This window comes from Augochlora pura, chromosome 2, assembly GCF_028453695.1.
Source record: "Augochlora pura isolate Apur16 chromosome 2, APUR_v2.2.1, whole genome shotgun sequence".
NCBI classification, from domain to species: Eukaryota; Metazoa; Arthropoda; class Insecta; order Hymenoptera; family Halictidae; genus Augochlora; species Augochlora pura.
The window spans coordinates 2,436,947-2,452,978 of NC_135773.1; the positions used below are offsets into that span (position 1 = coordinate 2,436,947).

At 35.5% G+C, this 16,032-nt stretch overlaps 1 protein-coding gene across 1 annotated transcript; it reads right to left on the reverse strand.

The window, feature by feature from the left end:
- Nucleotides 1–18: 18 nt before the first annotated feature.
- On the reverse strand, nt 19–13,717 carry LOC144474289 (endoglucanase E-4). The gene is made up of 7 exons (XM_078189007.1): nt 13,393–13,717; nt 9,305–9,675; nt 4,281–4,518; nt 3,711–3,989; nt 3,222–3,559; nt 2,567–2,816; nt 19–1,417 (listed from the first exon to the last, which is right to left on the reverse strand). The coding sequence occupies exons 2-7, from the start codon at nt 9,332–9,334 to the stop codon at nt 1,131–1,133; spliced, it is 1,422 nt and encodes a 473-aa protein (XP_078045133.1). The 5' UTR covers nt 9,335–9,675; nt 13,393–13,717; the 3' UTR covers nt 19–1,130.
- Between the last annotated feature and the right edge of the window lie 2,315 nt (nt 13,718–16,032).

A 16,032-nucleotide genomic window follows, 5' to 3' on the forward strand; every position in this document is an offset into this window, starting at 1 on the left:
TTCAAAATAGTAAAACACTTTAGATAACACAAAATTTCTATTATACATGGTTTCATGCTACAAAAATTTATTAAACGTTGCGATTGACTAATGTTGACCTCGTTATTATTCAACTATTATCATTTTCTACAAAATCACGGAGAAGAGTAAACCACATTGTACTTGCGTAAATGTATATAAATATCTGCGCTAATAGAAATAGTTAATAATTGTCAGGCAAAGCTGATAATCATTACATAACTAATTATAAAAATTCCATTTACTACAAGATATGGTACCATGTCACGTCATAAATAATATTTCTGTATACTGTAATTCTTCTGTAATTATAAATAATAAGTTTGAATACTCAAAGTCTTGTTTTAAACAAGTTTCCCTTAAACAGTGTTTCTAAAGCGACATAACGAGTTCTAAATAGTGCTTTCAATTATATTAATTAACTGTGTTGTTATATTCGACCCATTTGATAGTTATTATATACAAAACGTATTCTAGTGAAAATAATTCCTATTTTCTCTGTAATACTCCGTTGGTTTGCGAAATCTGTCACCGTTCTATGCGAAAATATCAAATAACTGGTAATATTTATTGAATTGAGTTCAATTCCATCCTCCATTTAAATCTACCTCATGTTATTCAATAGATATTTCGCTCTTATATTCAATATCTTCTAATATCTAGCACCAGTGACAAGAAACTAGTACCCTTTATCGATAAAAGTCTGACGAATTTGGTGATTGTCACGGGAAAACATCACGAATAATTAATAATGGAAATCTTTATGCATTAACGGCATAACAATGTTACCGAGAAACGACAGCGTACAATATTCAATAAGACTTAATAGAATTCTCTCAGTTACCTCCGATAAAATTCTACTTGTTTCTCCTATACTTCGTAAAATAAAAACTGAGAAATCGCGTAAACAATTTCACTTGAAAAATTAATAATTACATACAAATTTGTTCTCGCTTCTGTTCGCAGAACGTATCTGTGAAATTGAATTCACGGCCGAGTTCTAGCGATCGTGGGTCTCGCAAAATAACTGTTTCTCGCGGAAAAATTTCATAGAAACTAACGAACTGATTCATTCGCAATTAAAAGTTCGCGCTGTGGCCAACGGTCGCGTGTTAAGTGGTGCTTTTGACCCGTAACTGCAACAGCCCCGCCAGCGCGCTAGTGAACCCGGCATTATAGTCCAATGTAACTTCGGTGTACACGTAATCATCTCGATGATCATGGAACTTGTCTGCCTCGTCGGGTCCGGAAACCAACGCCCCGTACAGAATTTGAGGATTCGGAGCATCCTTGTCGAATTCAGGCCATCCGCAAGCCGCGGGTTTGTCGGGGCAAGACGAAGCTGCGTGGTGGGGCTGCGTTGGAGGATCTCGACCCCAGCCGACTACGTAGCTCCTCCCTAATTGCAGAAAACTGATAGTTCATAGTCTGGTACAATAGTTCTGGTACGGAATCTAGCGAAACCGGTTCAGTTTCGTATTAAGGGGATATTCTACTTTGATTTATTTTTTATTCTACTTATGTAGTCTACTTTATTCTTTTTGCTGCATTCTTTCATTGTCCAATGTGTATGTATCCACTGAAAACAGTTATATCGATGCCAAAATTTGCGTGCTCCGAGTCGAAGAAACGATATAAATGCAAGGATTTTTGGCTTAAATACTACAAAATAATATTGCTTTGAGTCAAAGAAATCACAGAATTAGTGACTACACAGCCAAAGTTTTGCAGAATGACAATTGAAATACTCAAGATATTGTAATTATAAAGTAATCCAGTTACCTTACAATTCGTAATTAAATTCTCCCTTCAATTGATCTTTAATGTAATTCATAATTGTAATTGCAGTATAATTACGAATTGCTAAATAGTTAAATGTCATTAACCACAAGCTATGATGCAATTGAATTAAAATTAAAATTGAATCTAAAACTAAAAGAGAAACAAATAATGTATCTCACTTCTTCAAAATTTTGAGCTGCAATCTGTTGAACTATATTTCAATTACAGTGTATGGAATTATATTGTATTCAATAACAATTAGACCGTATTTAATTACATTGTATTTTAATTTTCTTTTATTTCAATAGCATTGTATTTGAATCACAGTCGCGATTAAGCAATTAGATTAAGCGATTAAGCAATTATCACTTGAATTGAACCGAAAGATCCGAATGTCGTTATTTAATTAAAACGCGGTTGAATTACTATGTAATTAAAATACAATGTAATTACATCGTGAAATTGAATTACAACGTAATTGAATTAGCACGGCTATATATGCATACAAATTGCTATCATGAAAATGAAAGGCCAAGTTGTATGCCCACAAAAAGCAAACATCAGAAAACGTAAATCTTAACAGAAAATCCTCCAGGATATTCTATAAAATTCTGACGATTTTAGGGAAATCCAACGACAGCCCAATTACGTGGACAATGTCCTTTGAACATTTTTATACCTCGCGGTCGAATTTACCGACAAAAGTAATTGCGTTTACCGGGTTACGTCTACGATTCGTCGCAATACTGTTTTACTTGGAGCTTACCACCACTGCCCAGCATATAGTGAATTTGCTGTTCGGCGAATTCACGATATTCCTGGGGGTTGCCGATATCGGGAGAGTCAGCCGCCTCCAGGCAAACGAACGCCACGTTCGCGGCGTGGCACAAAGTACCGAATTTGTCGATATAGAGCAGCCCCTTCGGGGTGCGTTTTTGCTGGCGCACCGAGAAATCGCAAAAAGCGCGCGCGGCGTTCTGATATTCCGTTTGCCCCGTCAACTGAGCCAGCAATACCTGCAACAGAAAAGAGATTCTATAATCGCGCTTTTTGGTGATTTATCGCCGACAAACGAAAGAGGAGTTCTCGCGCGGCTCGTGCAAAAAGAATACTTCGCGCACATTATCGGCAGCGAATCAACGCAATTCGCGAATTAACACATCGGCACAATGTCGCCGCCGATTATTAACAATTATAAAAATTGCTTCCCATTTTTGTTCATAACTTGAAGGGTCAATTGGGGAGAATTTACTACATTTTTAATTATCTTCTGTTCTTTTCGATTGATTCAGAAAAATTTTGCATAAGGATTATGCGATAGGGACGAAAATAAGCTTAAATTAATGCATCTGGTCGCTAACAATGCTTCGAAAACGGAAGACAGTGATTTACGTAGACAGTTTATAAAGCGTTCAGTTTACCTGAATACCGGCGACCTTCTTATTGTAAAAGAATTCGTTCGGTCTCTCTTTGAGATGGAAATGTTGGTAATGATGCTCGGCGTCGTCGAGGTAAATCGAGTCGTTTGTTGCCTTGTAGAGCCAGGCAGCCGCCCAGGCTAATTCATCGCCGTAATCTGTGCTCTCGTAGTATTGAGCAGCGCTGCGAATCGCTTCGTGATACAGTCCCCGATATCTGCTCGCAAATCGGTATAATTCTTTGGCGTGCTTTAAGCACAAATCACTGTACTCGGGATCGTGGCGAAATAGAATACTCGACGCTGCGAGAGCGGCGGACGTTTCACCTGCCAGGTCGGAACCTAAACAATTTTGCGAAAATTTCTGTAGCTTAAATCAGAGCATCGTCGTGGGAACTTTGTTAACCATGCGTTTGTTTTATTTGAAGAAAGATCTATTTTTAGATCAAATCGATCTTCTCGAGGATTTAAATGGTTTATATCATTGCCGTACCAGGATGGTCCGCATCGATTTTGTAAGCGGGTCTGCTGGTGTTCAATTCCTCGGGTCTTCCCCAAAACGTATGGTCCAGAGAGAAATCACCGACTTGCCCGTAAAACACGTATTCACTGACGTGGCATTTGATGAAGTAATCCGTAGCCCATTTGATTGCTTCGCGAAGTTCGTCAAGTTGTCCCGCAGCGTTGTACGCTTCCGGCCAACTAACCGCACCCCAGGCTAAAAGTGTTATCGTTGACGCCATAGTGAATCCGAATTTCACGAAATCACCAGCTGGAAAACCGTATAAAAGGATATTATTTCTCAGAAATACATTCTACTAGTTCTGCTATTAATATTTACTAAATTATCTGCTGAAATATATCTGGTAATTTAACTGCTAACTTATCTGCTATTATTAAATTTGTATAAGCATTATAATAAAATGCTTCCTCTGTGTTCATTCTACTGCGCATTTTTATGTTCCATACAATAAACGATTACTCGAACCGCAAAGAGAATATAGACACAATTCTACGTCCTGCATATGTAGTTACTAAATTGTATACGCGAGATTGTAATTACCATCGTAATAACCACCAGTCAGGTCTTCGCCATTCGAACCATGATCGTCCAGTGCCGAGTCCTTCCTCCATGGAATTCGATTGTTCTTCGGCAATTTCCCCGACCGTTGCGCTTCATAGAACAAAAGCGAGAGCTCCAAGACCCGGGCATAGTCGTTCTCGTCCTCGATGGGTTTTACGTAGAACGTCGGGCTCGCATTTATAACGTCGATCAATGCGACAAACGTTATGATCACAGCCTGCAATAATTTCGTTTCTATGAGTATAACATGATTTCATAGGAGTGCTATGAATAAAGAAATCGATAAAACACATTCCAAAGTATTTTATCCGCTGTCCGTTAAAAGTTCCTATAAATGAAATATATTTTCCTTCTTAGTGGTATAACTTCAAATACTTGATAATTGAAGCATAGCTGTTTCATACATTTACGGTGCAAGCAAATTTTTTTAAATAGAAACAGATTAGGCTGACTCGTTCTAAATCATTTCTTTCACAGTTCCTGAAATTGTAAACCTACTTTCGCGGAATATTTTTTACGAATTTATTTATTATTTAATGCAAAATTGATCTAAACCATATTACGCGAATCAACACGCAACAATAATTTCTATAGGGCACGATAAATTAGTTATCTTTACTACTTTTAATATTAAACAATATGAGAGAATAAAATGTTTCCTCGAAACTGTACGCACAAAAGTTAACAATTTGTTAATAGGTCACACCATAATTAACACATTGCTCCAACAATTTCAGAAAGTTATAATTGCTTCACAAACCAGGTTAATTACCAAGCATCAAGAATGAAATTCTCCTGTTGAATTTTCGGAACTGGGAGAAGGGTTTCCATCACAAGTATAAACAGAGCGACTTATCTTTGATATTGGAGGCAATACGATAAACTCATAAAACCTGTGATCAGTCGGCAACGCACGTACGAAAAGCCTACGTGACAAATTTTAGCGGAGGCCACCGGAGGAACCGTGGACTAAAGTTTCGCTATAACATTAGGGACTCGATAGAAAATCATCCGATACGAAACCACACCTCACTTCGTTTCAATCGCGAGAGTATCTTCAACTTGCGGTGCTCGTAAAAGTTTCTAAAAGAAACCGCGAACCGCTACGAGTTTCGGAGGAACGAAAGTAATAGGTTGTGTGAGAGAGAACCTTCTTCGCTGTACTCACGCGTGACTAACTAAGTTCTCACGTCTTGGCGCTTATAAACTGGTTATTGCGGATTTTTATGCAGAACAGAAATTGCCCGTATTAATTGCAACATCCACGTTTATTTCTTAATTGTTTTAATGAGCCAGAAGCGACTGTTCATACCGTTTTGCTTTCGATCTACCCCTTTTTTCCTATAGCTTCGTAAAATCATTATAAAGTAAAATAAATGGTAAAGGATAAGTGAAAATATCATTTCGGAGGTTATCGGATTTATTGTAATAAAAACTGGGGTAGATGTGGCGTGAATACTTTTAAGGAACGTGCGAAGATTGCTTCGATCCAAATGAAAGCATTGTTCTATTATCATATAAATACATAAATGGTGAAAGTTCTTTAAAAATTAAACGATTTATAGACGAGTGAAAAGTTAACAAATTAACAAATTAATTACACGCGGTTTATGAATACAGTGATTAATTATTTCAATGTTCAGACAGTTTGTGGTATATGTGAAAAATTTGATCTACCGTAATTTTTATATAATATATAATATATAGATAATTTAACTAAAAATTCTTCATTTTAGTCAACAATCAAAGGGGAAAATTATTAAACCTGGATTAAAGGTGTTATTCTTCTTTACGGCTACATAATTTTTTTTTTTCATTGAAAATATATTCCTTCCGTTTTTAATAAATAATCGTCCCCAATTCGTAAATATTCTGAATTCTCTGGTATTGGTACTAAAGAAAGCGTGTTCAAACGATGCGAGAGAGGTACGTGGAATGAGTTTGGAACCGTGTTCGGAAACTCTTCTTTGCCCAGGCGTGTACGTCTGTTCCAAGAAGTTCTCAAGGTTCGTCGACCACGTAATATCTGTGTGACAAACGCCAATACCTTCCGCAAATACCGCACCTATTGTCAGCTTGTGTGCCTGCGTTTTTGCCGCGGCGAACGACGACGACAAATTTTGTCTAAGCTCAGTTCACCTGCTGAAACTCGACGAACGCGAACTCTAATAATATTTTTGATTGTTAATAGTTGCTTAACCCCTTGCCGTACTATTTTCTTCATACTTACAGGGATTGGTGCTCTTTTTCTATTGTAATAATTTCTTAGATGGAAAAGGAAAAATATTTATTCCGTTTGTCTACGTTTACTTAAATGGTTAAATACTGATGACAAGAGGGCAGAATTTTATTCGGACATAAAAGAACGGAATAACATTTATACTTAACACGATATTAATAGAAATCTCTATGACGAGCCAGACTCGTCAAAATACGGCAAGGGGTTAAAATCTCCTGCGCAAATACGAGGAACATTGCAAAAAGGGTCGTTGTAATTTATAGTTGATTGAAGTCAGTGTACACTATTAGACAGCGCTCCATCGTGACGCGTATTGCAGCATGATATTTAGGCAAAGGAAGAATAAAGGCTATTGACTCAGATCGTTCCCTTCCTATTTAGATTTGCCGGGAACTTTCCAGACGCCCTGCGTATACCCAATTGTAGGTGTAGTACCGTTCGAAGGTCAGTCTAAGCAGACAATAAGAATGCAGACTTGCGTGATGGTAATACACGTCTGCCCATAAGACTTGGGACCGGAAGTTGATGTCCAGGTCGTTACGTCCGGCCACACGAATGAGTTTATGGTCGTCAAACTCGGGGATTCGCAACGATCGGGAGAAATATGATTTATTTACCAGATATCGTCGCATGCAAAAATGAATTTCATTGTTCGCGTGACCTACTGTTGCTCGTTTACTTCGCTATTTATTTACTTGTATATTTTAAATTAACGACACGATATGAGTGCTCGCAGGATCATTTTTTAATATTATTGAAGGTTAAATATCTCATTTCGCGTACAAAGAACTCGTCGAAAGAATTTAATTGTAATTCGGAGAAAGGGAAGAAGAAATATAAAATGTTTCAGTATGCGATATCGCGTGTGAAGGTTCATATGAATTGCATCATGCGAGAAATACCAATAAGTATTCAGCGATTCAATGTCTCGCATTTTGCTTGATAAGCACGTAAGTTTTCCCGATGATGAAAACAGCATGATGAAGAAATCAAATTTAACACACGTTCAGGTGAGGTTAACAAGTCAATCCGACGTTCGACTGCATTTTGTTCCACTGAAACACGAACATATTTCAACATGCTGTGATAGAGCAATACTTTTTTATGAAATTAAAATTGATAAATATTCTTTTTAAATTACAGTGACATTAAGAAAAAAACGTTCTTAATACAATTGAAATTATCCTGAACAAAATTTACAAACTATTTAAATTTCTTTTTAATACAGTTTATTTTTTAATCATTCACTATAACTATAATGATATTATTTTAGATAAAAGAAGGGCAAGAGGATGTGTAAATATCTAATCATTATTTTTTTCACAATATTTAAATATATGGCGGGCGTTGCTTCATTGAATTCAAGTTTGTTACAGAAAATGTTTGTAGGCGAGCCTCGTCATTTCCGTTTAACAGGTTAATACGCGACGTTGTCTTTGGAATTTTGCAAGAATTTTGCAACGTGGGATATAAATAGCCCAGTATTCTCTATGAAGATTATACTTCGCCTCGTAACCGCCGCTTGTAATGCTTTCCCGTGTAAGTATACATGTATTATGTGAACCTTTCAGACATGGTCTTAGGGTAATCTTTCTTTTTAAGGGATATAAATTCTGTTGCCGTGAATATGAAATGTGTCGCCACTAATAAGACTAGGAGACTGATGCAGTCATAAATTTCTTTTCATCTCTTCAGTTGAAAAACCAAATACCGCGAAAATATCGTCAAGAACATAGAACATAAAACACATTTTTCACAATCCAGTTATTTTCCAGTTATTTCGCGACACAAAACGTCGATTCCAGAACTTGGAATTTTCATGAATAGGTAAAACATTGTTTACTGATTAAAGAAACATGGCGTCTGTCAGCCACCTATCGCGCGAACACGGCAAATTAAGTAGACATCAGTGTCAGCCTGTTCAAAGGCGCTTAACGAATCTAGCTGCAGCGCTAATGAAACATCGGAACATTTTCCTAACGAGTAGAGCTTATTATCGCAAGTTACGCCAGGCAGAAACTTAATAATGCCTGCATAAATAAACAGATCTCGCACAGATGACACGACAATGTTTTAAGGACTCTCGCGCGTAACTGTCTTTTATTAATAATATATAGTTCAGTCGGAACACGTTCTCAACAAAAGACTTGCGATAAAAAGGATTTTAAAGTACTTACTTTATAAAAAATTGTTAAAATATTTGAATCTCTTCCAAAAGAAGTTCGACATATTTTACCTGACGACACCAATTTCAAAGTTCCTTCCGTTTAATTAGAAAGTTAGATTGAACATAAAGTGATTAAAAACTGAACATTTTGCTAGACTGAATACAGGTATATTTGAAATTGCTTTGGGTAGACTGTGAATGTTTATGCAAAATACAAATTTTCTTCATCGAGTTCAGTATAAAATCTCTATAGAGTTCAGTAAAAATTTAGCTCTTGGGTCAACCGGTTTTAGTTTATAAATAATATAATATACGTTTCAAATTCTAATATGATATTAATCTAATATTTCTTCATCAAGCTCTAATTGTAATATAAACCGTTTAATTTTAAATTATATTTGTCTTATCCATATAAACGCTCGCAGGTGCGATAAACCCGCAGTGTAATCATGATTCATCGGTTCGAATAAATCGACCTATTGTTTATGTTTGAGAAATTGCTTATCATTTCTATTTGCGTTACATTTTATCGAAATTTTATCGGAGCATCTAATCGCATCGGGGAATCTATTAAAGCAACTAACTTCGATTACTCACCGTTATACAGGTGAACACGTTCAGCTTCATCGTCGGTGTTCCTCCACAACTACTTATGTGGGGGACACGGATAGTTGTTAATCACCTTTTAGTCGTATTTGCTAGAGCCAGCCTGGAGCACGTCCCGTGATGCATATCGATCATTTACGAGCGCCTCTGCATCAACGTTTCACCGTAATCTGGAGTTTCTACTTTAATCGCGAACCACGCATGGAATTCTTCCGTATCGCAGATTCAACACTCCGCTGTATCTTGGTCAAGTTGAAAATTGAATCTCAATCCTCCTATTAAGAGTATTTCCACGGTCTTTGTTAAATACAGAGCCATGTTACTCGTTGCGTGTCCTCATTTTAGGTAGCCGCCTCTGGTCCCTGCAATATTTCCAATAATCAATTAGCATTTCGGTTGGAACTTATCGACTCGTATCGAGCAAAAATTTATTGTTCTGTCGAGACTATATATTTTAGAAGTTGACAGTCTGGACAGTTGAAGGCTGTCACTATTGCAGACAAATTTCTGCCAAATTTCTTGAATCAAAACTTGATTCTTTCAGTTTTTATTTCTGCAAAGTAATCCATCCTCTAAAGTATAGTTTTTGAAGTAAATTGTTTAAAGTACGTTTTCAATGTTAAACATCGAGAGCAACAGATATGGTGTAAAAATTCGTGAAAATCAATTTGAAATTTCCAAATGTATACCTGTGATTTAATTACATATTTTTGGAGGTGATATCAAAATTTTCCTCGACCAGCAAACGCATTAATATACATAGATTTTCAAATTGTAATTAAATTTGACTTACATGTAACGCAGAGAATGAAATGTTACAGAAAAACGAAACACGAATGTGTATATCTGTGTGTATATAATATATTTAATATATATCTATCAAATTAACTTTTCCTTATATATATTTTTTATTATATTATATATTATATATTATTATATACGCCAACGTCATAAATATGGATTTATAAACACTACGTCGATGGCTTTTTCAGCAACTTCATTCATCTAACATATATATATTTGATTAAAGTATGTGTAACAAACTAAAAACAGTTCCTACAATTATGAACTATGTCAAATATAACGTTTCCTTCGTCGGAAAAGGTCGTCGCTGATCCCCGTTAATATTCGCAGCGTTTACCATGCAAAGAATACACAGTGCACTTGTCTGAAACATGCAAAATCTTTTTCTCTCAGCAGTGAAACATCACCGACGAGGAAAACCAGCGAGCTTGGAAATCCGTTTCATTTTTTTCCTGATAATTTAAATTCTTTAGGTGAACAATTCACGTCGAAGATTTTCTACGTAGTAGCTATATTTACATAAAACGGCAGCACTATTTTAAAAATCTTGTCATTCGTAATTTCCTTTAAAATCCGGTATGAAATGATTAAATCGTGATCATTTAAATTTATCAATGGAAATGTTTATCGTTTAATCTTTCTCTTGCAGAATCCTCAATTCACGGTTTCCGCAATAAAAATCTAATAATCTTAAAATTTTGAAACACTTGTTCGTTATTACAAAGTTTCTTTAATATCATTATATCGCGTATACTTGTATTATACTTTTAAAAATAAGTAAAGATGTAGTAACAATAACAGTACTTTTTCTATCATCGAGTTGATCATTGCTCGAGTTTTTAATTAAATTTGCACGATAAACGTAATAAATAAAATGTCCAATTTGTAGAGTTTTAAGCCAATTTTCAGTTAATTCGTCGACACCGGCATCAGAGAAATACGATACAATTTTCATCGGCTCTGAATCTTCCCAGAAAAATAGAAATTTGCATAGTGTTTCGTAATTCAAATGTAAATCGCGGCTCTATGTTTCAAGTTGGAATAGTTAGCGAATGCATATTACGGATTTGCATCAAGATGCATTGCAAGTTCCTTTTACTATTTTTAACCGTGAAACAAGAATTTACATTTGTATAACACTGAGATTGCCATTAATTTCGCGATAAGAGAGGGACAGAGATGGAAAGAGAGAGAGGGGGAGAGAGAGAGAGACGTGTCAAAGAATTCGAATTGTCCTCGGTGTACGTTATTTGCATTCCGTGAGGAATTTCTCGGTAAAACGATTGCGGAGATATCGAGGAAGTCGAGTGCGCAGGAAGTTTGGAAAGTGGACATTCACTGCCGTGGCTAAGTATTTTGTCTGCGCTCTTATCTGCGACGAATTGTTAAACAACGGTCGCGAAAATGGAAAATCAAGGATCACTTAACTCCCGACTAATATATATTCCTTCGTAAATGTTAACGTTTCGAAATATTCTATTTTATCGATCGCTTACATAAAATTTCTTTATAAAATAAAAAAATTAAAATTTCTACTAAAACACTTTCTCCGTCACTTTTAGCTTTCGAGAAATTTAATGTAAACAACAAAAAATAGTAACAGTTCCAACTTCCAACATTTGTTCTGTTCGAATAGTAGATGCTGTATAAACTCTTTCAAATTCGGCGGTATGAAACAATAACAGAAATGGAAATAAAATGGAAATAAAATGGAAATAAAATAAAAATAAAATAAAAATAATAAAATGTATTTTTTCTTCCTTTTGTAGTCAATAGATTATGCTGATAATATTATTCAAAAAAGGAAGAAAGTCGAAAACAGCACGTATTATACGAAACGAGTGTAGGAAACGTTTATTTTGCAGATGTATATTTTCCAAAGAAAAATATAGTTTCTTTTTCTATAGAATATCCTTGTTCTTCGGAAATAGCGAGAGGACAGGTAGTAAAATCCTTGTGAAATTTCGCGCGTACGATGACTAAATGGCTCAGATGCAAACTAATAATCGGTTAGAAACTCTCGTTACGATGAATTGTACAGTAATTATAGATTGTGTTTCATTCGTCAGGAAAGTGTCAATCTTATCGGCTACGCTCTCATGGTTTCAGTTTAAGTATTCGGTTGAGGACGCGAAACTACGTTGCGTAAATCGAATTTCGTCGTTCCATTTACCATTAAATATACATGTTATAAATTACTAAATTGCTACTTATGCGTGTCAATTAAACAGTATAACCTTGAAAAACGTATTCCTTAAACCTGCAATGGTTTGTTAAAAAAAACAATTGCAGACACCATATATCAAAAGATTAATTGTTACGATAAATTAAATGACAATCATAATACTATATTTTTACATTATGAAATTAAAATATTGGACTTGTCAAATGAAGAATTACATAAGAATTGCTCTTAAGTACGTAATTATTAATTTCTTTAAAGTTTATATAATTTGACTTACTGAAACGATTAATCAAGAGTTGCTATCGTTACTACGTTAAGTGTGTGTGTTGTGTGTGTGTGTGTGTGTAAAGTTTTTCACTGAATAATATTTTATGACGCGGTTGTCGAATCGTTTAGCTACCGTTCGCGAATGATTCATCCAAACCGTGCATAGTGCGTGTAAGAAACATGCACGAGAGGTACTTCGACGATCATTAAGTCGATATTTTCAATGCAGGCAGGGGGTATAGTATTTTCCATTGAGTCGTTTAACAAAGAATTGGTTAGAAAAAGAAGGAAGAGTTCGACTAGAAAGAGAAGAAGAGTGAATATATTTCAATGGCCAGCGGAATCAAGAACGTATGCTAAACTGTTCCTTTAAAAATTAAAAAATTTAAAACCATGTAATAAGTAATATCATGTACCAATTCTATATTCGTCAAATAAACCATTCGATTTGAAGCATCGATAGATAAATAAGTAAATAACTATATAATTCATTTACTTTGAATGTCGAGTATTTAATATATTCCAGTATTAGCTATATTAATGCTAATGATTCCCAATTGATCAATTCTGAATACATTTTAGGATTTACTGATCTTCGAAAGACAAGAGCGCATACTATCTGACACAACATTGTCAATTTTCAGTCACGAAATTAACGAACAATCAAATTTGGAAGGTGAAATTAAAATCAACCAACATCTTATCTTTAGTTTCACAATTTTAATAAAATTTCAATTCCAACGACTCGAAATCGAGCGTCCACTTTAATGTTGCGCCTCCAACTCCTGCGCCCGTAATTAAATGCTCTGTGGTAACGACTTACCTTCTACAATCCCGTAACTAATCCTCTTTGGTGCTGTTGCAAACACGAACGCATCCAGGTATCTCGTCCGTACACGTGTGTCTTCTTTAGCCGCGCAACAAATTATCTCCAGTTTAACATTGCGCCGGCAATAACTCACTGAAACGGTCGAACGTACCGCACGTTTTGTTAGGCGAACGCACTGTGTCGGGCCAGGAAATTCGTCCACCGTGTAGCACCGATAAATCGCCGTTGTTGGTCGGGTCCCGGCGACGATCAGCCAAACGGTTTAATTGAGTCACCGACTGATCGATTATGTGTTTGACTGGCTGACTGACTTACTGACTTACTGACTGACTGAGTGGCGAGTAACTTGCCAACGATCCCAACCGGCCAAAGGACGATCAGGTGGGGAGGGAGGCGGGGTAACTCCACGAGAACGAAAGTACTCGTCTCGCGATTTAATTGAAACGATCGTCTAATGCAGGCGACGGTAATCATTTTTGGCTGCGGAGCGAAATCAACCGAAATGTGATTATTAGAAACGTTACCGGTAAGCGGTTTTTTCATTTTAAAGTAGTCTTTCGATTGACAGTAAGATAAAATTTGCTAAGAAATGAATTGCAATGTGCTTTTAAACTTTAGACATAAAAATTTTTAATTATAGCTTTATTATTATAAAGGCAGACGTAAGTTTATCAAATGGTTCACTTGGCGACCCTCGGGTCATAGGACACCGCCACCTCGTCTGATGTCAAATAGAAATATTCATTTCTGTTTTTCCAAATTTTTGTTGAAGTGTTCAATGTTATTTTAAAAAATTCCTACAAAATTAAACTGATTTAGCGCTTAGACGGCGAGACTAGGTTATACAGTTAGATTTATAATTATACATTTATATTTATACAGTTACATAAAAATCGTTACATAACTAACTTTAACACGAAATAAAATTGCTCGATTCATATTCTCGATTATTAATAAAACGAATGATCGCTACCCTATTCAACCATTTTCATTGATACTGTTGCTTCGTGCTCGTTCAACAGTTTTTCAATGCCCGCGGCTGGAGTTATTTATGACTCGGCACAATAAAACCGACAGAAGGTATACTTGGAACCATTTAAATTCATTTAAGTAATAGAGAATCGCATTCGGCGCGAGCGCGAAAATAATACGAGCCGAAAGTTTTTCGTAGTAACCGACAAAGTGTAACTTCACGTTTTAATGGTTAAAATTAATTTGCAAAGGTTAAAATGTGAAGAACTGTGAACAAATTAAATTAAAATCTTTCGAAATATTCAATTATAGTGATTTGCAACGAGCGATCGTAACTAACGTGAACAAGACTGTTACTTAAGAGTGAAACCTGACAGGATAATTAATTGCGGGACCACTGTTTTGCTTCCACTAAGTACGTTTCACTAATTTGTCTTTAATAATATGTTTTGATACTAAACGAATATAATTTCAGTCACGATGTGCGTATAATGTTTGCGAAGATCATCTCATTGACATAAACAGTCACTTAGCGAGTGAACTCGCTCATCGAATTCAAATGCAATTATCCATGCTAATCTAGATTGTCAACAACTCAAAACAAACAAACAAACAAACAAACAAGATTGTTTCTTAATCGTAATAACAAGTAAAAACTGTACATTATGATATAACGAAGCAAAAAGATATTTTAAGTTCTCAATAATTTAAGGCAAATATAAACTAGCTTTAAAATCAAAGTAGTAAAGTTGCTTGAACAATAATCTCTATAAACATTTTTACATATATCAACTTAATCAGCCTACTTATAACTACGAATTCCTAGCACATGTATTCTTCGCATTTGCACGTTTCAGCTCCTTAACGAATAAACAGTGAATAATAAATAGCATCTTTTTTTGCCAGAACTTAATATTTGCGATACGCGCACTCGTGTTGACCGTCAGTTAAAATTCGGTTCAACATATTTATGGATTGTAAAGTGAAAAATTCACTTTATTTTTTGTCAACTAATTTTCCTTTGCTCATAAAAACAACTTTTTGTTTAAATCAGGTTTTGAAAAATGATGCTGTTCCAGAGAGTGTACGGAGAGACTTTTTTAATCGATTGTACGTGTACGTGCACAAACGTGCAGATGCAACGTTTAGTGCATGTTCGTTATAAAAACGCCTGTGTAACTGCAACCAGCGTGGCCAAAATTAAAAGCAAGCATTCGGCGAGTCAGCGCATGATTTGTGACTTATTGTAGAACCTGAAGAGGTTTTGGAAAGTCATATAATGCATCATTGTTTTACTATATACTTTCTCGACATACACATACGTCGTTCTTGAATTATCGCACTATTGTCTCCATTCTATAACCTCAAGAAATAGATATTTCAGACAGAAGAAAACCTGAATGTGACACTGGATACAATTCTTAAACTATACATTCATTGAACAGTGCAAAATGTCCTTAATGATTAAATAAATAATTTAAATGTTCTTTTTCAAAAATCGAAGAAGATAAAATAGATTAAAATTCTTTCCGCGGTACGCGCGCTTCTTTCAGTTAATTTCAATCGATACTCTTGTAAAATTCGAGCACTCGTAATTTATTGCTTTTCATTAATGGAACGGTAACCATGAAAGTGGCGTTTCTATTCATTTTGCAAGTGCCG